General features: G+C 38.8%; 1 protein-coding gene across 3 annotated transcripts in view; it reads left to right on the forward strand.

Moving 5' to 3' along the window:
- Positions 1-25,071, forward strand: part of LOC122807254 (apoptosis-enhancing nuclease-like) — a 46,136-nt gene that overhangs the window by 11,069 nt on the left and 9,996 nt on the right. For all 3 annotated transcript variants that reach the window (XM_044078346.1, XM_044078348.1, XM_044078347.1), the window contains exon 3: positions 17,172-17,372. In XM_044078346.1, the coding sequence (XP_043934281.1) occupies positions 17,172-17,372 (201 nt within the window). The remainder of the gene's footprint in view (positions 1-17,171; positions 17,373-25,071) is intronic.

Below are 25,071 nucleotides of genomic sequence, written 5' to 3' on the forward strand. Positions count from 1 at the left end.
GTTGCCATCAGCCTCTTCTGTAGGATGCCATTTGCCCTTTGGCTGTAGGGACAGTTTTGGTTAGAGCCTCAGGCTCTGCTACATGCCTGCTTAAGTTTACACTAAAAGTATGGTCTAAGCTCATACCACAAATTAGTCTTACTTTGTCTACTGTACAGGATACCTGCATACCACTGAGACCAATACCCCATACTCACCAGTTTAGAAACCTTGCCTCTGTCTCTCTTTGCCATCTATAAGTTAGTCACTACCCAGTATAAACTCTCCTTAGTTAGCTTTTTTTCTGTTTGTGGCTTCCTTTTAACTGTTTTTATCTTACTGCAAATATCTGATACCTTGCAATCTTCCTTCTCTGTCTACACCTCCCCACCTCTTCTGCTTACCTGCTGACTCTCACTGTGTGCTTCTTACTGTTTCCCTTCTGGCCTGCTGATTGTTTCTTGTGGTGACTGCTGTTTCCTGGCCCATCTCGCTATGCTCGGGCTCACTTTGCTCCCCTCCCACCCCCATATCATTTCCTTTATACCAAACCACCTAATCCCCCCCCCCCAATCCCACCCCTTCCTGTCTGCTGAAACATTCTAAACACCTTATCCTCCCCTACTTATAACATCATAGTTAGTCTGCTGCAAATCCTCCTTCTTCCTACATCTCTCCTACTCCCCCTACAGGTTGTTTCCCTTAAATTTTACTTCAACTTTCTAACAGGTCCAACAGCTTACCTTTCCTAGTCCCTTACCCACTCCTCACTCCATCCCAATCCTACTTCTCCATCTTAGGTCATGGCTGTTGCAACCGTCTGTATTTAACTCTCACCTCCAGTACTTCTCCTTCTCATTCTTACATCTTATACTACTCCATTACCAGCTGTCCATAGAGATTCCACTAATCCCTATACTAACTGTTTCTCATCTCTGCTGTACTCCATTACAATCTCCTCCTCTATCTTTTCCATGAACATCCCTCTCCCTAAAATCAAATTTCCTTCCCATCACTCTCTAGCATCTAAAACCAAGACTAAGTATTTGGCTTACAACCCACTTACCACCTTCATGTAGCCCTGTTTCTATCAGGAGACATGCATCCAAATCCTGGGCCCATCCATCACCCCACCATGCATAACTTTACCTCTCCCTACTTAATAAAGTCATCCTCTCCAAACAAACATATTTTCTTTTACTCAATGAACACCCGTAGTATTCTAAACAAACTTAGGGAAATCCATGCCTGGATAGCCTTCCACATCCCTGATGTCATCATCCTAACAGAGAATTGGCTAAAACCCCAAACCTCTAATAAAGACATTCTCCCCCCGGTTATAATATACTCCGCATAGATCGCCAAAACAAAAAAGGGGGTTGCGTTGCCATCCTCTACTCCAACCACCTCTCCATTACAAGTATTCTGAAACCTATCCCATCTTTTCCTCCTGCTGTACTACTAACAGCTAACCATAAAATAATTGACCACACCACTATCACAGTAGCAGCCATCTATATTCCTCCAGGAGACAATATTCCTCTGCTTGAAAATATTCTTTCATACTTTTCTCAACACGACCCAATGAAATTGTCCTTGGGGATGTCAACATTAACTGGTTAACTCTCAGTAATCCAAACTCTAACACTCTTATTAATTGATATGGCTTTACACAGCGAATCTCCCAACCTACGCATAAAAACAACTCTCTAGTACTCTTATTGACTGGGTACTTGTATCTAATCCTTCCAAATATCATAACCCTGAAACGCTACCAAACACCCTGAGCAATCACTCCCCTATAAAAGTGCTTAGGTTCTCTCCCCACTTCTCAAAACCTCCTAGATTTATTACTTGTCGCAAACTCTCTAACTTCCATCCAGAAACCTTCAATGCCCTCCTCTCTAAAGTAAACTGGAAATTCCTTACCCTACTCCTACTAGAAGAAGCAGTTCTAACTTTCAACTCCACCTTCCTTAGCATCTTAGACTCACTTGCTCCCCCCTCGCAAAGTCCGAAGGAAGTCCACCATACCTCCATGGCTTTCAAAAGCCAATCATACCCTTATGATAACTAGAGACAAATTATGGAAAAAAAGTGGTCACAAACTAAGCTACCTGCAGACTTGCAAAATTGTAAAGAACTCAGAAATCTGATTAAAAAAAAAAAAACACATAAAGATAAAAAAAACCACACAAACAAAGATAAAAAGGACTTCTATAACAAACCTGCCACAGGCCTAAAATCTAATCCTAAAAAAATCTGGAACTCTATTAACCAAATATTACATCCTGGTAATCTCGGCTCCCCCAGTCCATGCCCAGACAAGACACTGCCACTATCTTCAATATGTGTTTTATCGATTAAGTATCTAAGCTACTGAACCCTAACGCAAACTCTTCTACTACTACCATCTCCAACTTTTTTGAACCTTCTCCTAATACTATCTCCTCAAATACATTCTCCCTCAAACCTGTACCTAATAGCTACATGGCTTCAGACCCAAACGTAGCACCACTACAACTCTTATTATCCTTCCTCAACACTGTTTCTATAGGTTCATAGTCTACTAATCAGCCCTAGGGCCTATACAAGCCTAGCCATAACAATTCCCTGGCTATTTCTTCCCACACTATTTACTTCCCTGGACCCCTGTCTAGCAGGGTGACTGACGTGATCCCTGGGGTGAATTTCCTTTCTCCATCCAATCGTCAATGGATGACCATAAACATATTTCTTGCCTATTCTTGGACCTCTCAAAAGCTTTCGACACTGTCTCACACACTCTTCTGCTGCACAAACTGCATAATCTCAACTTCACCTCTGATACTGTTGCATGGTTCTTCAGCTACCTCACTGATAGATCTTAATCAGTGAGATGGCACTCTGCACTCTCCCCACCTCTCCTTGTAAAAATGGGTGTACCTCGGGTCTGTCCTAGGGCCTTTACTTTTTAATATCTTTACTAATCAGCTCTATATCTCCTGTTCTCAGTCATCTTTAGTGCAATACACAGATGACTCTACAGTCATCACCACAGCCAACTCTCCTAAGCTCTTTTTTTTTTTTTTCTTTCAAATTCTTTATTTCAATTTATACAACAATACAAATACAAAAAAAAAAAATCAACTAACACGAAGAACTATATACATAGTGCCCGTATCTAGCTTACTAACCAATAGCCCATGTGCCCATCACTCTAGGAGTTCTCAAACCAAACTCAAAGTATCAAGCCAAGGATAATGGGACTCAGGAGATCATACCAAAAACCTCAAACAAAACTAAACCTCCGTTAGTAATTGGAAAATAAAATCCCAGAGTTTCTAGTTTTCCACCCTTTTGCGTGGGTTAACAATTATCATTTTCTGAGAGGTTATATATTTAATTGCCATGGCAGTGAATTCACTCCAAGATAATTTGGTACGATCCACCCAATGTTTGGTAATATAAAACTTAATTAGTAGACAGATGGTGATAAGCACTCTGAGTCTGAGAGGTGTCATGTTAATATTGGTGATATGGAGGAGTGCCATTTCCCAAGATAACATTGACTTATGGTATCCCATTTTACTTAATCTTATCCTAAGCGAACACCATAGGTTGTGAGCATACTTGCAAAACCACAAAATGTGAATAATGTCAGCTTGGGGATATGAGCAGCATGGACATGAGATAGATATAGATGAGTTAAATTTATTAAGATGAATTGGAGTTATGTATAAATTGTTTTATAATCATAAATTGAGTGAAGGTAAATTTCTTAAAGGGAGAATACTTATGTGTGAGTTTAATCGACCACAGTTTTTGTTGTGTAGATATATTCAAACCTAGCTTATTCCAGTAATCAGCAAAAATAATCTCCCCTTTATATAAGTAAGAAGAGAAGGATTTGTATGCTATAGAAAGCATATGTTTATTGGAACCAAGACTATTTATAAGCTGAGCAACTGTGTCAATCTCTGTTTCTGAACTTTGAAATTTGAAAAGAAAGAATGCAGTGAGATCCCGAAGCTGTCTCAAGATAATAATATACGCTTTAGAGAGTGGCAAAGCTTCTCTAAGTTCCTTGAGTGAAAGATGCTTATGTTTATAAAGATTGAAGTGACAACACAACACGATCACTGCCTCAGAAACACCAGCCACAAAACCAAGCCTTGGAAGAAATTCCTTTATTCCACCGACTAAGCGCTTTCACCAAAATTGGCTTCCTCAGAGTCAGTGTTTTGCAAAAAACATACACATTTTATACTCTTTGAACATGATGACATCATCACATAGACCAATAAAACAATTACTACTCCCATTAGTCAATTAATTAATCAATATTGCACAATCCCAAAAGTAAAAATAAAAAAATGAAAAAAGAAAAATATATTTCTAAAACTCATTTATTTCTAATAGACAAGTGAATTAGTTATGAGAATTTTAAAGTGTACATATATGTGTATAAAATACAAGCAACAATACCTTATAAAAATGATTTTTCTCAAAGTAATTATATAGTACTGGCCTTGAATTTCAAAACAGGTTTTATTGAAATGTAGTCATTAATACCAGGGTATCTAGTGGCATTTAACCTAAACTGCCACATAGTTTCTAATAACGCTACCCTGTTTCCTATATCACCTCCCTGCTCTAGCATTACTCTATCTATTACAAAAAACACACATTTTTTGAATTCCTTACAATTGATGCTATGAATATAAAGTGCATTGTGAGAGTCTTTGTTTTTAATAGCTCTTAGATGTTCCACCATCCTGTCACGTAGCCTACGAGTGGTCATGCCTATGTAAAATGCTTCACAGGTTACACACAAGGCCACGTATACTATGTTCTTTGTGTTACAATTACATTTCCCAGGGCAAGGCAAAGAATACCCCCACCCTTTAACACACACGTAAGACCCTTCTGCTATGTACCTGCAGCTTCTGCAATGACCACACTTGGACATTCTTGATACTCTACTTTTTTCTTCACTTTCCAAGATACCTTTCAAGTTGTTCCCCTTACTGTAAACAATCCTTGGATGGACACCCAAGATTTCCTTCGTGACATCACTTAAACAATACTCCCACATCCCTTGTAATGACTTGACTATTTCATCACTTCTCTCATTGAATTTCAACACAAAACATGCTTCTACTTTTTTCCTATTTTGTCCCTCTTGGTTAATCTCCAATACATTTTCCCCCCGTAGAATAGGTGAATATGATGAACCTCTCCGTTTGTACACTTCCCTTTTCAATCTCAACAACAACTTGAGCGGGTAACCCCTATCCATCAACATACGTATCAACTTAAACATTTCCTGTTTAAATAAACTTTCCTCACTAACTAATCTGGACAAACGCACCATCTGTCCTTTTGCCACTCCTTTCCTCTGATGGAATGGGTGGCAACTTTTAAAATGTAGGAGTGAATTGGAATAACTGTCCTTTCTATATATGGAACTAGTTAGACCTTCTTCCCCCTTGACAAGGGCTATGTCCAAGTAGTTGATGGTATCCTTCTTCCATTGGAAGGTGAATTTCAAAAAACTGGTAGTTTTGTTTAAATAATCAATAAACTCATTTGCCTGGAGTTCATCACCTTTCCATAAAATAAGCAGGTCGTCTAAGAATCTGTTGTACAGAATTATGTTCTCCATAAATCTTGTTGGGAGAATAAAAGTTCTCTCCCAAGTCAAGAGAACCATATTCGCAAAAATAGGGGCACACCTAGCACCCATAGCTACACCAGAACACTGCTGAAATGTCTCCCCCTCAAATTTCAAAAAATTGTTCAGAAGGACCATCTCCATGAGGTCACAAATTAGATTGATCCTATCCTTGTCCACTTTGTTACTTACTACCAAACTCTCACGAAACATGTCTAAACCCTCCTTGTGTGGGATGGTAGAAAACAAGTTGACCACGTCAACAGTTAAAAAACTGTAGTCCCTATAGTCTTCCTTGACAACCCTAAGTCTTTCAAGGCAATGCCAAGAATCCCTGATCACATGCGGCACTTCCTCTAACACTTTTTTACACATAAAGTCCACAAAGGATGCTAAAGGTTCAGTTTTAGAACCCTTAGCTGCTACAATGGGTCTAAACTGCAAATTAGCCAAACCTTTGTGGACCTTGGGAATCTCAAAAATGCTAGGTAGAACTGCGTTCTTAACCATCAAATAATCGTATTCGGTTTCAGAGATCATACCTTGAAAGAGGGCATCACACAAATATAGTTCAATCCTTCTATAGGCAATATTAATTTCGTTTCTAGATACCCTCTTGTATGTTTCTTGGTCTTCCAAAATCGACATCATACATGCAATGTAGTCCACCTTGTCCATCAAAACCATTCCCCCACCCTTGTTCGGTTTCATGCACCTGATATTACCTGCTTTTTGAAGTTCTTTTAACAACAACCTTTCTTGTGTACTTAAATTGTCAACCAAGGAATACTTGGATTTACAAATCTTCCTAAACTCAAAATCCAACAGCTTTTCAAGGGCTGACACTTCACTATATGGTGGAGGAATGAAGGTGCTTCGCCTAGAAAGGATCTTACAACTAGAAGTTTCAATGTTGTTGTCACCTTTGTGATTTTCATGAAAATACATTTCCAAGTTTAATTTTCTTGTAAACAATCTCAGATTGACTAATAATTGTGCTATGTCCAACTTAAAGTTGGGTACAAAATTGAAACCTTTCGTAAACAGTTCAAAATAAACATCATCAATGATCTTGTCTGTATAGTTATATATAAAGTATTCACTCTTCTGCAAAACTTGACAAGTCAAATCTGGTTCACTACCTGTAGAATTGTAAAGCAAGTTCTGGGTAAATACTCCAGGTGCGACATTCACTAAGTCCCCCTGCCCCAAGTTAGTGTCACTATCAAACAAAACGTTCGTGTCAAAATTCTCAATAACATTGTTAACTTCCATAACTTCACTATCTTTTTCTATATCTTTGTCTATTTCAATCTCTATTTCTGTTTGTTTGTCTTGTATAATAAAGTGTACCCCCCCATTTGCACCATCAATGTCACCTTCTAGTCTCGAGTGATTGAATGTTTGCGTACATAAAGATAACATAGTACTATTACTGGTCGTCCGAACCAAAGGGACAACTTGACATACATGCCCATGAACGTCCTTATTGCAAGTTAAACCACAGTCTGTCAATACTGTACATACTGTTCTTCCCTCCCCCACCCCCTGTGGTGTTTGTCCGTAAAGGTTGTCTTCTGTGCCTTGCTTTGCAACCTCTTGGACCGGCGTGGCCCCATGGGTGGGTCCAAAAAATCAACTTCCTCAAAAACCTGGTCGACACAGTCTACACTCTCAGCCACTGGTGTTACATTAACTTGACCAAAGTCATGTTCATTGACATGGGAGAACCGATTGTTCCCCTGATGTTCTTGGTGACTATAATTAAAATGTAAATCACCCCTGTGGCTATGTTTACCTGGCGTGTAAGCTGTATTACATTTATAGTCAGTTGTATCCCTAGCCAGCTTTTTAACTTTAATTGCCACATTCTTGTTCACAAAACCATCAAGTTTTCTGAGCACATTGTTGAACCGAGCCTCATGCTGAAAAAATAGTAAATCAGAACAAATACTCTTATGCAACTTTAAAATGTCCTCTCTAATAGAGAGTAATTTGTTAATATTGTTTTTCATGATAATGTCTAACATTTCAAGTTCCGCCTTGTCAAACAAGGCAACCAGTTCTGTATATACTTCCGTACCCAACTCAATACCCATAGGGAGCTTCCAAAGTCTAAGCCCCTTGGGTACTTGATTGAGCTCTTTAGATCGAGCAAGGAAAAGATTATCCAGTTGTACAGCCTTGTATTTAGTACATAATTTTTCGTACCTGTTAATCTGCTCTTTTAGCGACAAGTGAACTACATGCTCCAACGTGGAAGTAACCCTCCGGTCAACTAATTCGGGTTCCTCAAACCATGAAAGTAGTTCTTCTAACCGAACCTCGCCGTCCCGTCTCGAACAAGCAATACGCTGCTCCGATGATAACATCCCACTCCCATTCGGACCCGCTGAAGATACTTCACCGGCTTTGGAAACAACATCCGAGAAAGTTAACGGAACAGCAGACCTTTGCCCTGGCGGCAAACTAGAACCAATGTCCGATACTGTAACCGGAACAGCAGACCTTTGCCCCGGAGGCAAACTGGAGCCAACGATACCCGGACGAACATTCCTTTGCCCTGAAGGCATGTTAAAGCTTGAAGCGACCGGGGAGTGCAAAGTGTAGAGCTCTACCTCAGAGTCAGTAGGACTGGAGACACCCGGTACTTTGTCCTTCTCACACATAAGAAGCAGCTTACTCACAGCAGTTAAAATCTCTCTTAGGATAACCTCCATGCAGCCCAGTAGAGTATGCAAACGAACTGAGGCAGAATCGAATAACAAATCAAAAACTCAAAGTTCCCAAGAAAAGGGCAAACCAGCAATTGAAGTGACAACACAACACGATCACTGCCTCAGAAACACCAGCCACAAAACCAAGCCTTGGAAGAAATTCCTTTATTCCACCGACTAAGCGCTTTCACCAAAATTGGCTTCCTCAGAGTCAGTGTTTTGCAAAAAACATACACATTTTATACTCTTTGAACATGATGACATCATCACATAGACCAATAAAACAATTACTACTCCCATTAGTCAATTAATTAATCAATATTGCACAATCCCAAAAGTAAAAATAAAAAAATGAAAAAAGAAAAATATATTTCTAAAACTCATTTAAAATTCTCATAACTAATTCACTTGTCTATTAGAAATAAAGTGTACATATGTGTATAAAATATATTTTTCTTTTTTCATTTTTTCATTTTTTTTCATTTTTTCATTTTTTATTTTTACTTTTGGGATTGTGCAATATTGATTAATTAATTGACTAATGGGAGTAGTAATTGTTTTATTGGTCTATGTGATGATGTCATCATGTTCAAAGAGTATAAAATGTGTATGTTTTTTGCAAAACACTGACTCTGAGGAAGCCAATTTTGGTGAAAGCGCTTAGTCGGTGGAATAAAGGAATTTCTTCCAAGGCTTGGTTTTGTGGCTGGTGTTTCTGAGGCAGTGATCGTGTTGTGTTGTCACTTCAATTGCTGGTTTGCCCTTTTCTTGGGAACTTTGACTTTTTGAGATGTTTATAAAGATCCCAAAAGGTATAGTCTCTAACCAGTGGATAATTACTAAGATTCAACATTTGATTATTCATTTTAACATTTGGATTGAGATGGAAGGGCTGAAACAGGAGAAGAGCGTTAGTTAAGCCCAAGGAGTGAAATAATTCCTGAAAAGTTTTAATTAAGCCCTTTAGAGTATTATGCAACTTGAGTTCACTAATCACAGTTCTTTCCAGGAAGGGTAAGGCTTTTGGATTGATATTATTACTAATCGTGAGATTGTACCAAAGTTTGATCCATAACGGAGTCCAACGTGAAGAGTCATGAATATGATTGGCAATAGCCAGAATTCGGTTTGCTTGAATAATTCTATAGTATAGGATAAAATTGGGCAGCGCCATACCCCCCACTGATTTAGGAAAGGTGAGCCTATAATATGCCATCCTGACCGATTTGGGGTGCCAAATAAACTTGGCGATCTCTTTCTGTATTTTGTTTATAAGAGTGATTGTCACCGGAGAAAGAGAGGAGTTGCATTGATAAAGAACTTTAGGGAGTATGTTCATCTTGACAATCGAAATTTTAGACAGCATAGATAATTTTAATTGCTGCCACCTTATCATATCCTGTTGAATAATGGTCCATGTCCTATTTAGATTAGCCTGTAAAACAGAAGAATGCGAGTGGTCATATACGACACCCAAATACTCTAGAGAATAATTAATATGAATGGGTAAGGTTGGGAATAAATGTTGGCAATGAGCTGCAGGATTAATCGGGAAAACAAGGGATTTGTTATCATTAATTTTATAATCAGAGACCGCCGCAAACGTATTTAGTGAGTGCATTATTTTCTTAGCATCATTGGAAGGATGCATAAAATAAATATTAAGGTCATCAGCAAAAGCTGTAAATCTTATATTAGTATTGCATATCTTAGGAATGGCATGATAAGTTTTCTGTGCAACATAAAGGAGAAGGACTTCTAAGTATAAATTAAAAAGTAAAGGAGATAACGGGCATCCCTGCCTAGTAACATTTGTAATCTTAATAGGATTGGAGTATATCTTGTTTATATATAAGTGAGTAAATGAGCTATTCTATAGAGTTTTAATTAAACTAATAAATTCAAGAGGGAAGTCAAATTTCAAAAGGGCCAGAAACAAGAAGTCCCAATTCACCCGATCAAATGCCTTAGATGCATCCAAGACCAATGCATATTTAGGATTCCTATCTTGCTTAGTTAATTTTATCAAAGATTCTAGTGTTATGGTGTTGTCCCATGTGTGTCTATCCTCCATAAACCCAACTTGCTCCGGGGAGATTAAATCCTTAATAACCATCTTGGCAAGTATAGAAGAGAGAATTTTGATATCAAAATTTATAAGTGAAATCGGTCTGTAATTGTTAGGGTTGGTAGAATCTAATGTATTTTTGGGAATCAAAATCGTATGAGAATGATTGGTGTATAAGTCAGCAATGCCATTATTAGCAAAGGATTTATATAACACTAAAAGAATCGGTGCTAGGGTGTCTTTAAATGCTTTGTAGAACTCTGAAGGAAAACCGTCTGGACCTGGGGCCTTTCCCAATTTCAGATTATCAATAGCATCTAAAATTTCTTTTTTAGTTATCTGGGCTAAGAGCAAAGATTTTTGTGATTCAGTAGCTTTGGGAAAGGTAATCCCATTTAAAAACTCCTCCATCTCTTCTCTCCTCTCCTATCTGCTGGGTTATTGTTTGCATAGATTTCAGAGAATAATTGGTAGAATAATTGAGTGATTTCCCCATCCGATCTATAAATCTGGTTATTATATTGAATGTATGATATCCTAGGAGCTCTAGGTGAATTAAGAATTATCCTGGCCAAAGCTCTGGAGGGAGTTTGCAAATATTCCGAAAATTTTGCTATATACCTAAACTCCTGGATAGATAAATTAGATTGGTGGTGCTCAAATAAATCTTTCTGTTTACTAATAAGCTCCTTTTCTAGGTTTATAGAGTAATTATTTATCAGTTTCTCCTCTAGTAATTTAATGTCCAATAGTAAAGTGGCTTCTTTGGTAGCTCGCTTTTATTAAGAAAACTTGCTTTATTAATAAACATACCCCTAATCACAGTCTTAGCTGCTGCCCATCTGACATCAAAAGGAATAGTCACATCCTTCTGTGTCTCAAAAAGACCCCTTAGTGTCATATTTATATCTGTAATTAAGGATTGATCCTTCAAAAGATTACAATTTAGTGACCAAATGGGAAATCTATAAATCTCGGGTGAGTTGCGAATTGAGCCTATTTCCAAATTAATTCTTGAATGATCAGATAGGAAACGAGGCTCAGTCGCAAACTTTATCCGTCTATTATCAAATTATCTTGAGATAAGAAAGTAGTCGATCCGGGACCATGAAAGGTGACATTTAGAGAAGTAAGTGAAATGATTTAAATTACTCTCTGGGGCCTTGGCAGCAAAGGCAATAGTGTCAATTAAATCAAAATCTTCAATCAAATCTAATAGAGCTTTACAAAATATTGTACTTCCAATCCTACTCCTGTGTGTGCGATCTACCTGAGGATTAACAACAATGTTCCAGTCTCCTCCAATAACCAAATTGTGATTGGGAAATTTAAGTAGAAGGTTGTAAATAATTATAATAAAATCAGCATGCTCCGAGCAAGGACCATAGATGTTCAAAAAAAGTATTGGATTGTCTAAAGTCTGTAGAGAACATGTAACACCATCTGCCCTCCTGATCACTTTCTTTCGAAGTAATCAGTGATCGAAAGGATTTTTTAACAATAATTGCCACACCCTTGGAATTGTTACAGGTCCCTGCCGAAATAATATCACTAATCCATGTCCTCTTAACATCATTGGACCAGTTGCTGCTTAGTAAATGAGTTTCCTGTAGAAAACATATGTCAGTGTTGGATTTAAGAATCAAATGCATCACTAGTTTTTTTTTTGTTTGTGACATTGAGTCCCCTAACATTCCAGGAAGAAACCTTCAAGGCCCTAAACATCTAACTAAACCTAATGGGATAAGAGCAAATGAAGCAGTCCTATGTAATCACATATATAAAGATATATGAAGTAAACATCATAAGGAGTTGAAGAACAAAAAAGATGGGCAACATATTGCAAATACCTGGCACCAAGATCCCTCAACCCAAATCCCGTGCATTCCCACATTACCCTAGCAGTTGAGAGAATATCTAAACTATACAATGCAAATAGACATAAATCTAAATAACACACTATTATTTTTAGCCATAGAAGTGCAATGCAGAAGGTAAACTATTTACAAATATCATACATCATACCAGGTCCAAACCAGGACATCACATTCCCTATTAAAATCCTACTAGCATCCAGTAAAAACAGTGAATTATCAACATTGGGTAGGTCATTCGAATGCTGTCACTAAAAGGCTAATAAGAGTCTTCCATATTGTAGGATTCTTAAAGTAACATGTAAAAAACATGAAGCATTGAAAAAGTACAATAGAAACATTTGATAATCGTTCAAAACTGTTGATATGCTACTATTTATGTAGTTCAGGAAATCCAATAACCTAATGTTACTCCCCCCCGATAGGTGCTATAATAGAACACTCGGTTGTAAACATTAGAATAAACGAATAAACAGGTGGTTAAAACAGAGTTCTTGACAACCGAGAAAGAACAAATCCAGCGAAGTTTCACTGTTCCTACACATGTACCTTTGAAAGAAGCCCGTATCACTGAGGATTGAGGCTGTTTAGGAACCATAATTCTGACAGAGAGGATACGCGAGGCGAGCTTCCTGTTAGGTGTGTAACTGACGAGTTTGGATGTGCGCCACGCATTAAAGGATCCATGAAGCCTCCGCAGCTAAAGGCGGGTTCCTAGAGTTTATAAAAGGATAAAAAAGAAAAACTACATCTATATGCAGTACTAAAAAGAAATATCAACATGTGCCTTTAAAGTCTGATCATCGTTATGTACTGTAGAATTTGTATATGAACAGCCATCACATCACTTGGTAAAAGGATCTGTCCCGAAGAGTCTAAAGAAAATAGTTTTAGCTTCACTAGGAGAAGACAAAGATACCTTCGCTTCTTGATATATGAAGGATAAAATAAAAGGAAATCTCATTTGGAACTTAATCTTCCTGCGAATAAGTTCTGCACAAAAGGGAGCTAATTTGCGACGCATCTCTCTTATCTCCGGGGGCAGGTCTTGCGATATTATTATCACTTGATTATTCCATGTGAAATTTTTAATTTTTTTAAAAGCTGCAAGAATAGATTGTACATCACAAAAATTAAGCAGCTTGACATAAACTGGTCTTGGCAGTGTGAGAGACTGTTCCCTCCGTAACGCTCTGTGAGCCCTCTCAATCACGTACTCGTGTGTGGGGTTAATTTCATGACAGAGAGTAGCAAAAATTTGGGCTGCAGTATCTATTAACTGGCTGGACTCATGTTTCACTCAAGCCCCTTATGATCAGATTATTTCTCCTACTTCGCGCCTCAAGATCGCAGATCTTAGTTTGCATGGCGCTAATCGTTTTATCCTTTAACAGAAGGGATTCTTTGACTAGACCAATTTCGTGCTCATTTGCTTTAGATCTTTCTTCTACGAGGTCTAACCTCAGCTACTCGGGCATCTTTTAACTTAGTTGAAACATGGCTCTCCAACAACCAGGTCATCCTTAACCCTAAAAAAAAGCTGTTACTCTTCCTACCTAAAAAGCTCAACAATATTAAACCCTCCTTCTCCATACAGTCCCTTAACACTTCCATTCGGGTAGAATCCAACACTAAGCTCTTAGGCGTAACCATCAACGATCAGCTTAAATTTGACTTGCATGTTAATAACTGTATCAAAAAGACTCATTCAAAACTAGGGCTCCTTTACCATAACAGGAAATTTCTTGCCTCTGAAGCCAAGGTTACTCTCTCTGTTACCTACCTTCCACCCAGTCTAATGTACAATTCTCTAATTCTCACAAATCTACTCGGCACTCTTGACCAAACAAGAATCTACCTACAACAAGGTAGCTAGATTTGCTGCCCAACAAACCTACAAATCCCATCACTGTCTCACTCCCAACACCTAAACTGGCTTGAATTACCCCACCAGCTTCTTCTCTCTCAGCTCCAGATCACCCATTCTATACTATACCAGCCTTCCTACTGCCCAGCACTATCCCCTCTCCTCTCCCATTATTCTCCCTCCAGACCTCTCCGAAGCACTAACCCAAGACCTTCTACAAACCCAAGTCTAAATTTGGATGCAGTATGTACAGCTATTGCCTGGAATATGCTCCTACTAGAAATCAGGACCCTTGCACATCCTAAACAATTTAAGACAGCCACCAAAGAGCACTTTAAGTCACTGGTCCTGCCACTGCACTCTCCCTCCTTAAACATCATTTACTTCCATACCTTAATCTGCTTTCTGCCCTTAACTCACTCTTCTCACTAGCTCTCTCTAACCTTCCCTTGAATACTCTTTCTGCTGTCTTCTAAAATCTATTAAGCAAATTGTCTAAGAGAAGAATTCTGTTGTAATTGTCTTGCCTTCATGCAACTACATTATGACAAAACTGTGTTTTTGTAACCAGTTACCCCAAAATCTATATTCATCTTAATGCCATTTTGTTTTATACATCTTGAAATAGTTTTGCTATACTCCTGATTATTGGCACTGTATAACATTGTAATAATCCTGTAACATTGCTGTTTAATGCTAATTTTTAATGAAAATTGTATAATATGTTGGAGCTTTTCTCCCTGGGCCTCCACTGAAAAAGGGCTCTTCAGCTCAGTCGGGCAATCCCAGTCAACAAGTGTAAAATAAATAAAATAATAAATAAATTAAGATTTTGCTTTCCCTTGAAGAGCTGAGAAGCAGTATATCCTTGGGGAGGGGGCTATGCTGGCCATTCCAGGAACTGGTCAATTGAAAACAAACCTCCCATCAGTCATCACCTCCTGTGTTTTCCCCACTAGACTAGGCTAGCACTAGAAGAGGAGTAAATTGGTGCATTGTTTGGGAACATTAAAGAGAGTAACATAGCACAGAGTTTTAAGTCAGGTTTTCAGCTTCCACAAGGGCCCACAAGAGTTTTCTATGGCCCTGGACTGCCATTTTTGTGTGTGTGTGTGTGTGTGTGTGTGTGTGTGTGTGTGTGTGTGTGTGTGTGTGTGTGTGTGTGTGTGTGTGTGTGTGTGTGTGTGTGTGGTAATTTTCAGAGATTATTTACGCTTTGAGATCCTTCACAAGACTCACAGTAAGTATTCTACTGGTGGACCCGTTTGTGTCAGAGGAACTGAGTGACATTCATAAGCTCTGTTGCTCAGAAATTTCAGAATCTTTCCTGGTGAGGCTTGAGGGTTGGCTCCCCCCCCCCACACTTTCTTCCTGATTCCAAAGGAGGCTTAATTTTGTTCTGTCGAAGATCGTGATGCAATTCCAGATGGTCATCCAACAGGGAATAATGACTTTTCACCTGCTGCAGGTATGGGTGGCGTTGCTAGGTCATCTGCAGTCCTTTAGGTCTCTCTGAGTAGTACTTCTCATACTGTGTTGCTGTTTGTGCTTTCACTAGCACATTGTGCCTTCACTTAGGTGTTGGCCATCCTTGGCAAATGTTTTATGGCTAAGGCTGTCTGGCTTTCATTTACCTGGATGATTGGCTTCCAGAAGCCTTGTCCATGGATTCCCTGAAGCAAAGCTTTTGCATACTTCCCTGCAGAAAGGCTTGAGGTTGCAGACTCCCAAGTATTGCCATAACTTGGAGAAAGTTCTTCCCCTGATCTTAAATTGAATCGTATTCTTCTTTTTTTTTTTTATCCACTTGAATGTAAGGGCACATCATAGTGCCAAGATTTTAAACTGCTGCATCTACTGGATGTCTTGATTCATTTGTCTTCCCATTGCATGGGGACTTCTTTTGAATGTACAACCTATATGTAATCAACATATCAATTGAGTGAGCATGCCTTCAGTAGCGGGAACTTATCTTGCAGTCCCCCTTGACTTTAAATGGCCCTTCTACTCTTATTGACTGCAAAAACGTTTTAAGAAGAAGAGCAATTTTCGAGGTTTATTCCTAATCCGGGTTTTCAGTTTTTGGCAGTACTCTGCATTTTGAGTGCTGACATTTCAGTAGGGAGCCCGGTGAGTATGGGTATTTATTATCTGCTGACCACCCTTCCAAATTTTGGTTGCTCTTTTACTTTTCTTGGGCGTGTACATGTCTTTTAAGTATGACTAGGTTATAATTTTACATAGTTATTTTTCTTGTGGTTATTCTCATTTACATAGTCACAGCTGTGCATATGCCAGTAGTGAGCTCCTACTGCTGAGTACAAGAGTGGGAGAATTAAAAACTTTACCAAGGAGGAGGTGCTGAGTGACGACTGCCTTATCTGCTGGAGCACTAACTTAATTTTCATTCACTATCCTTATAAAAAGTGTGTTTGCATTTTGAAGCTAAGAGAGCTGACAGCGTAGTTGTGAATTGTTGTCGTTTATAAGGATCCATACCAGCACTGTGAGAGCTTTCTTTTTTATGTTTTTGTTTGTTTTATTTTGACAAGTTGTACTGCTTGGCTACTTGATAACTATTTCTCTTGCGCTATGGTAGGCAACTTCTTCCTGCCGGTAATACTCAGTACAACCTGAAATGCTCATTGCTGTGTCCATTTTGTATATTTTTGGATATTAATGAATATTCATTGTCTTCTTTCGGCTTTTCCTGGTTAATACATTTTGCTGTAGCTGACTTATAAGCTTGCTTATTTTGGGTCGGGTCCAACAAATTAGTTATTTCCAGCAGTGCCATGGGCACCACAGCAGACATCAACAAATAACAGTAAACTGTAAGTGTCTCCACATTTGTGAAATATCTCTGCTTTTAAATCAATGTAAACTAAGTGCTAGAGAAGCAGGTTAAGATTTTATGGTGCATCTAGCAAAATAATTTTATTACTTGTCTTTGTCCTACCAGCCTTATGTTATCAATAGAGAATTTTAATTATTTAACCTTTTTTTTTAGATTTTGAAGATTCTGAAAGGTAAAGTATTGGTAGGACATGCACTACACAATGATTTTATGGCTCTTCATTACATCCATCCTACAGACGATATTAGAGATACAAGTAAAATGCCACTGCTGAATAAAAAAGCTGGACTTTGTGTGACTGAAAAGGTGTCATTGAAGAGACTCACTAAACTGCTGCTTCACAGAGACATTCAGGTAAACCACTGTTTTACTCCTGTCTGTATAGTATTTAGAAATGGAGATATCTTCAGACAAGAAGCAGCTTTGATAGTCCTGCTTTCATTTTAACCTCCTTTCTGTGGTGTGTTATTGCAAAAGGGTCTTTTCACCAGTATGTTCTGTTGGAGAATGTGCTACTTCAACTGGGACACAGATAGTGTGGTGTTTTGTATTTTGTTTTTTTCCCCTGTAAGTCATGAGTTTCTAGACTGGTGAGGTTTTTTTTTCAAGTTGTATCCCCAGCCACGAGAACGGGATTAACCTCCCAGGATTTGGTTTTGAAGACACTATTTGTTTGGTTTTCTGTTTTACTCATGGGGAAATATTCCTCTTGACTGTATCCCTGATTTATGTTAAGGGGAAAGCAGTATTGTCTCCCCATTGTTGCTGGTAAGTCAGAACACTATTTGTAGAGTGAATGTTGACAATCCTACACAAGTGGAGTCTGTGATAATTTCCATCCAAGATAAGGGATTGCTGCAAATCATTGACTGCTGAAATTGAATCCCACATCATCGCTATGACCTTGCCAGAACATTGAAAATGGCCGTTAACCCAATATTAAAAAAAAAAAGGGAAGCAAATCAAAGCCACTGGGGGGGGGGGGGGCTTTGTCCCCCACATCCACTAACTATAAATATACCAACTTGGAGATCGCACTATAGCGAGGAAAGGGCAAAGTTCACCATAGTGGCTAAGTGGTTCTTTTCTGATGGAAAGTTTTCAGTGTTCCTGGTGGTCAATATACTTCAGTTTCAGCGATGTCCTCCTGATGTGGGATTCGATGAAGTGGTAATTTGATTTTTGAAATAGACCCGTGTGTGTGTGTGTGTGTGTGTGTGTGTGTGTGTGTGTGTGTGTGTGTGATTATAATAAATTGAAGACAATTTACACAAAACTGAATTTACCAAGATCCAAACTGTTAAATTACTGAATATCACACTATCGAATATTTTAATAGGGAGCACGTGCACTTGGCAAACTTGGAGAAATATGCTATTTTGCCTCACTGCAGAGTTGGTATGTTTAGTTGGGGGCGGGGGCTTGACATACTGCAATGTGTTTCTTCATTTAGTGTTGGGACCAGGTGAATACTTTCCGTGTTAAATTTGGTGGGTTTTTTTGATCAATAGAAATAGTAAAACTTTGATTTGCATAAATTTCTATATTTAATCTGAAATGAGGAAGTGTTGGCCAAATAAACAAAATTGCTAAAGCCAAAAGTCATTTTAACGTAAGCAAGTTTTCTGTTGAATTCAGCAACTGTTGGCTTTGGTGATAACATATATATTGTTACGTGTGTGTGTGTGTGTGTGTGTGTGTGTGTGTGTGTGTGTGTGTGTGTGTGTGTGTGTGTGTGTGTGTGTGTGTGTATGTATGTATGTATGTATGTATATGTGTGTGTGTATATATATATATATATATATATATATATATATATATATATATATGTGTGTGGATCTACTTCAGATCAAACTTTTATAAGTTCAAACCTGTCAAAGGAAAAATATACTTTAAAAATTATCAAAACACGGTAGGTTCAGGTTAAGGTACTTTAATCTTGCAGCAAGGAGACAAAAACGTGCTAATACAGACTTTGTCTAACCAGAAACAGGAAATACTTTCATTTTATACATTCTTAAACTGGTTATTTCCTACCATGCTGACGTAACAGATTACCACCTTTTTCATCATCATCTGCTGACCATCTTTCCCATGAATTTCTGCTGATTTATCAATTTTTATGTGAAACTTCCTGAGGAAAACAACATGGCCTTGATTACTCCCAGTTAGATACATGTTATGTTACCATTTAAAATACTATGGCTAATTGAAGCACAATGCTAGCAGTTCATTTCTCTATTAGTCCTTTGTCTACTTTATCTCTAAGTTACTACAGCTGCACAGGTTCCCATCCTTCGAACAGAGCTGTTTGTCTAAAATCATTACATTTACAGGATAAAGCATTGTTCATTCATTCGTTCCTGACCTAGCAGATAAACACCTGCTTCTCAAGTACATTTCCAGAAGGCCTAAACATGAATATTGCTGTGCTAGCAATTACTAGGTCAGAGGGCAACTTGCAAGTTTCAGAAAGCATACTGCAGTTTTCTAAAAAAGCATCTTTTTCAGTCTCATACGAAACTCAATTTGTATAAAATACAGTGTATGAAAAATAGAATGAAAAGCGTATTAAAATACTTTATATATATATATATATATATATATATATATATATATATATATATTTCCCTCCTGTTAATACTTTTTTATTCTATTTTCAAAAAAGAGTAAACTGTTTGCTTCTTTTCCCAACCTCTTCCATTCAGGATTTGCAGTTAAAGTCATTCAGTTTAAACCTTTATGAAAGTGTTTCACATTCTAGCAGCTCTTCAAATTCAGTACTTTGATACATAGTCTCAGATACGGATATATCTATGAATTCTTTGATTAATCTCTTCATGCAGGGGATTCCACAACAAATATAAACTCCAATTAGGAGTAATCCCACCCCAGTGGCAATGAATAATATGTTCATAAAGATGGAACCCCCCCCCCCCCCAAATGCATTCTGGAAAAAGTCTGTTAGAGGGTTTGGGCCTGGCTTGGTCATGGCCGACACTTGCTGAATCACCTCGAGATGATCGTTAATTTCATGCTGATGGTCAGGAACAAACGCACAGCATTCTTCTTTGATTAAAGTGCAAGTCCCACCCCTCACCTCCAGGGTGAAGTCAAGAGCCATTCGGTTTTGGAGCACTACAGTACTCATGACATTCAGTTCATCAGTTATCAGTTCAAGAGCAGAAAAAGTCGCATTACTCATTACTTCGAGAAGTTTTGACAGTTTTCACAGCTCCCATATCGATTTAACTGCACCATATGCAGGTAATATACCTGCCCAGGATATGACAGCATCACTCAAGTCCATGTGCACAAGTTTGGTTCCCACATCGCGATGGTCTTTCCAGCCCGCTTCGATCCGGCCCACTGGATTCTCAGGTTTCTTAACAGTCTTTTTGGTCATGTCTCAGGTATTTTGAATATTTCCCTGAGGCAAAACTGCAGTGTGTTGGATGGCTGGAACCAGGTACCCCAAAAAACAACTGCCAGACAAATTCTCAGGTAACCATTTATATGCTTTTTTACCACACACAAAATAACAGTCCTCTACTTTAATTGTTACTTTGTTATGAAATGACTGCCCTGCATGAAACATTTTCCTATCTATTACAGATAAATGTTTAAAAAGTACAGGATTGCGTTGTACCTGATCAAGAGTCTTATGCATAGATTTCAAAAATGAGTCATAATCTGTACTGCAAGATTCACTCAAATCATTTGGTTTTCTATAACGTTTGTACTGTACTGTAACGTTACACTTACTCCATCCCACTTGGATGGTGTCATTTTTGTAAAAACATACAATTCCTTTTTGTGTCACAGGCAAATACAGTGCTACTTTATCATGTGCTTTAATAGCAACTATGTCAAAAAACAGATTTTCCCAGGTCTCATTGACCCCTAGGGGGATAGCAGTCTTCAATAAACCCCCGTATGCTGTTGGTATGGCCGTACAGACCCAGTAGTTCGAAACATTAAAAGTCTTAGCGTACACACGTGTAATTGCCTGATAAGTGTTAAAGTTCGGATGCCAGTCTATATTTGGTTCATTACGCCTAATCAGTTCAACCTTTGTGGCAGGAAAAAGGAGTGGCCACAACAAAAAGAACAGTGTGATTAGCATAACAACTAGAATGATCATACAAGTTTTCTGAGGTTGCTCAATGTCTCTATTCACTCTGTACCTGGCCATTTTGTTCTTGTTGTACAACAGTAACAAAGTTTTTTTGTCCAACTCAAAGTTCTTAACCAGTTTACAGTGCGTCAAATGAATCCAGGAAGCTCGCTCTGCAATCTTGACTGCAGTGGGTGTCGACAGTAGTACCTGGTACGGACCTTCCCACTTCGGAGAACTCCAATTCTTTCGTTTCACAATCTTCACCCAGACCCAGGTGCCTGGGGCTACTGGTGCTTCCGATTTCGGTTGTTCTTTATTTGAAACAGAATTTAACTGCAAAAGTTTGTTATTTAAAAATCGCCTCATATACCCTGCAAGTGAACTGTCAGCCTCCTGCTCTGCAGACATGAGAGGTTTCCACTGAGGTGTATAATATGCCCTCCCAAATAAAGTTTCAAAAGGAGTTAATCCCTTTGCATTTGGAACAGTTCTCATGCTCAACAGTGCTAAAGGCAAACAGTGCACCCAGTTCTTCTGCGTCTCAGTCATCCGCTTTCTAAGCTTGTTCTTCAACACCCCATTATGCCTCTCTACTAACCCTGCAGATTGGGGGTGGTAAGCGCAGTGATTCTTTAACGATATCCCAAAATAGCGACTAAGTTGCTGAACCATTTGGTTCACAAAATGCGTACCGTTATCACTATAAATCTTTTCCGGTATACCAAATCTGGGTATGATTTCTTTAACAAGGACCTTTGCAACAGTAGCTGCATCTGGATTTTTAGTCGGAAAAGCCTCTACCCATTTGGAAAACATATCCATAATGACAAGGCAATACTTTTTATTCTCGCATTTATTCAATTCTATGAAATCCATACAAATAGTATGGAACGGATATGGTGGTGTAGGGAAACTCCCTTGCTTAGGCTTTAATGCCCCTTGTGCGTGATGCTTGTTACAAACATGGCATGCTGCACAGAAATTTTTTGTATAATTTGTAAATCCATAGGTTGTAAACACTCGGATTCACTAACTGTGCCATCCCCCCTGTTGAGACATGGCTCTGCCCATGGCTCAACAATGCTGCATATCTAAACCAATTAGATGGCAAAATTGGTTTCTTCTCCTTGGAGATGTACAGTCCCTTTTCAAGGATTGCTCCTTGTTTTATCCACTTCTGTTTTTCTACATTTGTATTAAGTGTCTGCATTGTTTTTAACATTTCTAAATCTAAAGTCTCTGAGGGTTGTAATTCCTCACTCAAAAGAAAAGTTTCTGTGGCTGAAGCTGCCTGCTTTGCAGCTGTATCAGCCTTTGCATTACCTTTTGAAATCTTATCCTGTTGCTTCGTATGAGCTACGCATTTACAAATAGCCACATTTTAGGTAATGGAATAGAATCTAGTAGATCTAAAATAAATTGCGCATGATTAATTGGTTTACCAGTAGATGTTATTCCTCTATTTTTCCACTGCTGCGCAAAAACATGTACAGTAGAAAAAGCATACTGACTGTCCGTATAAATGTTCACTTTCTTACCTTTTGCTAAGGTACATGCCCTTGTCAAGGCAATCAATTCTGCCGCTTTTGCAGATAAGTTGTGTGGTAAAGATTTTGCTTCCAAAGTTTCAGTATCAGAAACTACTGCATACCCTACTAGATTCTGTCCTGCAGGGCCCCCCCTGCACGAGCCGTCCACATAGTATGTCACCTCGGCATCATCCAAGGGAACATCGGTAAGGTCTTGTCTAGGTAATGTCTTTTGCTCAATTTCCTGCAAGCAGCAGTGCGGTTTGCCATCTGCAGGGGTTGGGAGCAAGGTTGACGGATTCAAAGTTGTGCATCGTTCAGTTGTCATATGAGGTTGGCTCAACAGTATATTCATACCAGGAAAGATGTCTAGCAGGAGAAAGATATGCTACTTTTTCTTGCAGTAAAATAATTGCGACTGCATGAGGCACTCTCAATGTGAGAGGGTGGAATAACACTACTGAGGCCGAAGCCTGTACTGCCATTGCAGCTGCAACTACTGCTTGTACACAGTGGGGCAGGGACCGCGCCACTGGGTCTAACTGTGACGTAGTATGCTATGGAGCGTTGCTTGTCCCCATGCTGCTGTGTCAATACTGATGTCCTATAACCTTGCTTACAGTCTACAGTTTGAATAAATTGCTTATGATAGTTAGCAATCAGTTGTTTCAGCTTGCAGAAAGCTGCTTCTGCTTCAGGTGTCCATTGTAATAAATCCTATGCTGCCATCGTCTTTTTAAATATTAAATTGGCCAGTGGAGCAGATTCCAAAGCATAATTTGGTATCCAGCTCCGACAAAAATTAGTGGTTCCCAGGAAGGACATCATTTCCTTCTTGGTAGTTGGTCTAGGTGCCTGTAATATTGCTGTTTTTCTATCTTCGTCTAATATTCTACCTTCCTTGGATATTACATATCCTAAGTACTTAACTTGTTTTCTCCAAAGTTGTAGCTTGTCCTTGTTTACTGTGTGACCTTGAGTAGCTAAAAACTGTAATAAAGCTATCATGTCCTCTTTGCATTCTTGCTGGGTGGGGGCTGCCAGCAGAATGTCGTCTACATAAAGTAAAATCTGACTACCTCTTGGTGGGATGAATCCTACCAGGTTACTTGCCATTTCTTGTGCAAATATTGTTGGACTTTCACAATATCCCTGTGGTAATCTTGTGTATGTATACCGCTTTCCCTGAAATGTAAATGCAAACCAATATTGGCTGTCAGGGTGTATTGGTATTGAGAAAAATGCATTACTAATATCTAGCACAGAAAAATATTTTTGCTCTGGCTTTAAATCATTCAATAAGGTGTGTGGATCTGGCACCGTTGGTGCCCTGGGTATAACTGCATCATTTACAGCTTGTAAATCTTGGACCATACGCCATTCCCCGTTTGCTTTCCTGACAGGAAATAAGGGTGTATTACATGGTGAATCAGGAGATTCTATTAAGACGCCTTCCTTAAGTAAGGCTGCTATTATAGGCTTGATTCCTATCTCTGCATTCTTTCTCAAGGGATACTGTCTTTTCTGGGGTCTAAATGCTGACTTTGGCGTAATAGTAACTGGTCCTGCTGTTCGTATAAGTCCTACATCTGATTTCCCTGTTGACCAGAGAATGTCTGGTATGTTTCGCAAGGCTTTTTCCTCTTCTTCTAATAAGAGAAATACTCAACTATTCTCACTAGCGTGTGAGTGCACAGCTGGGTATGTCTGTGTAATCCAATTTAATTTCTGTTTCTGTACTCCTTGTTCGGAGAGCTCTAATTCTGTCTGCTTTTCCCACCTTGTGACTTTTTCACCTAAGTCTGCCCATTTCAAATTTTCATTCTTAGTTAAGCTAACGTGGCAATCGATTAGATTTGTAAAGTGCTAAAAATTTCTGGGGCAATGAACAGCTCACTACACTGTTTCCCTCTACATCCCAGTACAAATTTCGCAACACTAATCTGTTTGCATGGTTCTGAAACAATTCCTGTTCATAATCTTTATCAGGCCCTGGACTATTACAGTAATATAGAGTACAGTGCAACAAATGCTGTTTGTCAATGTCGAGGGAGGGGGACTCACTGATGGCTACGTTCATCAGTTCCTCGGTTACTGCCCCTGGACCAGTCGTAACTAAGTCCTGGATGTACCAATAATATGTCTCGCCCTCCGGTCGCACTACAAAAGTATCCATTTGTCGCTGTGCTTCCATACCCTGCATGGTTGGAACTACGGCTATGCCAGATATCTGCATTAAGTCTCTACCCAAAAGGTTTACTGGGCATTTTGCAGAAACCACAATTTTACTTCTCTGGATCATCCCTGAAATGGGGTCTGTTATTGCTATGTTATGGGAGAGTGGCTGCCGATACAGCTGTCCATTAGCTGCCTTCACTAGTATATAATCTGGTGATTCTGAATC

This window comes from Protopterus annectens, chromosome 7.part0 (assembly GCF_019279795.1).
Source record: "Protopterus annectens isolate FY-2018-M chromosome 7.part0, PAN1.0, whole genome shotgun sequence".
NCBI lineage: Eukaryota > Metazoa > Chordata > Ceratodontiformes > Protopteridae > Protopterus > Protopterus annectens.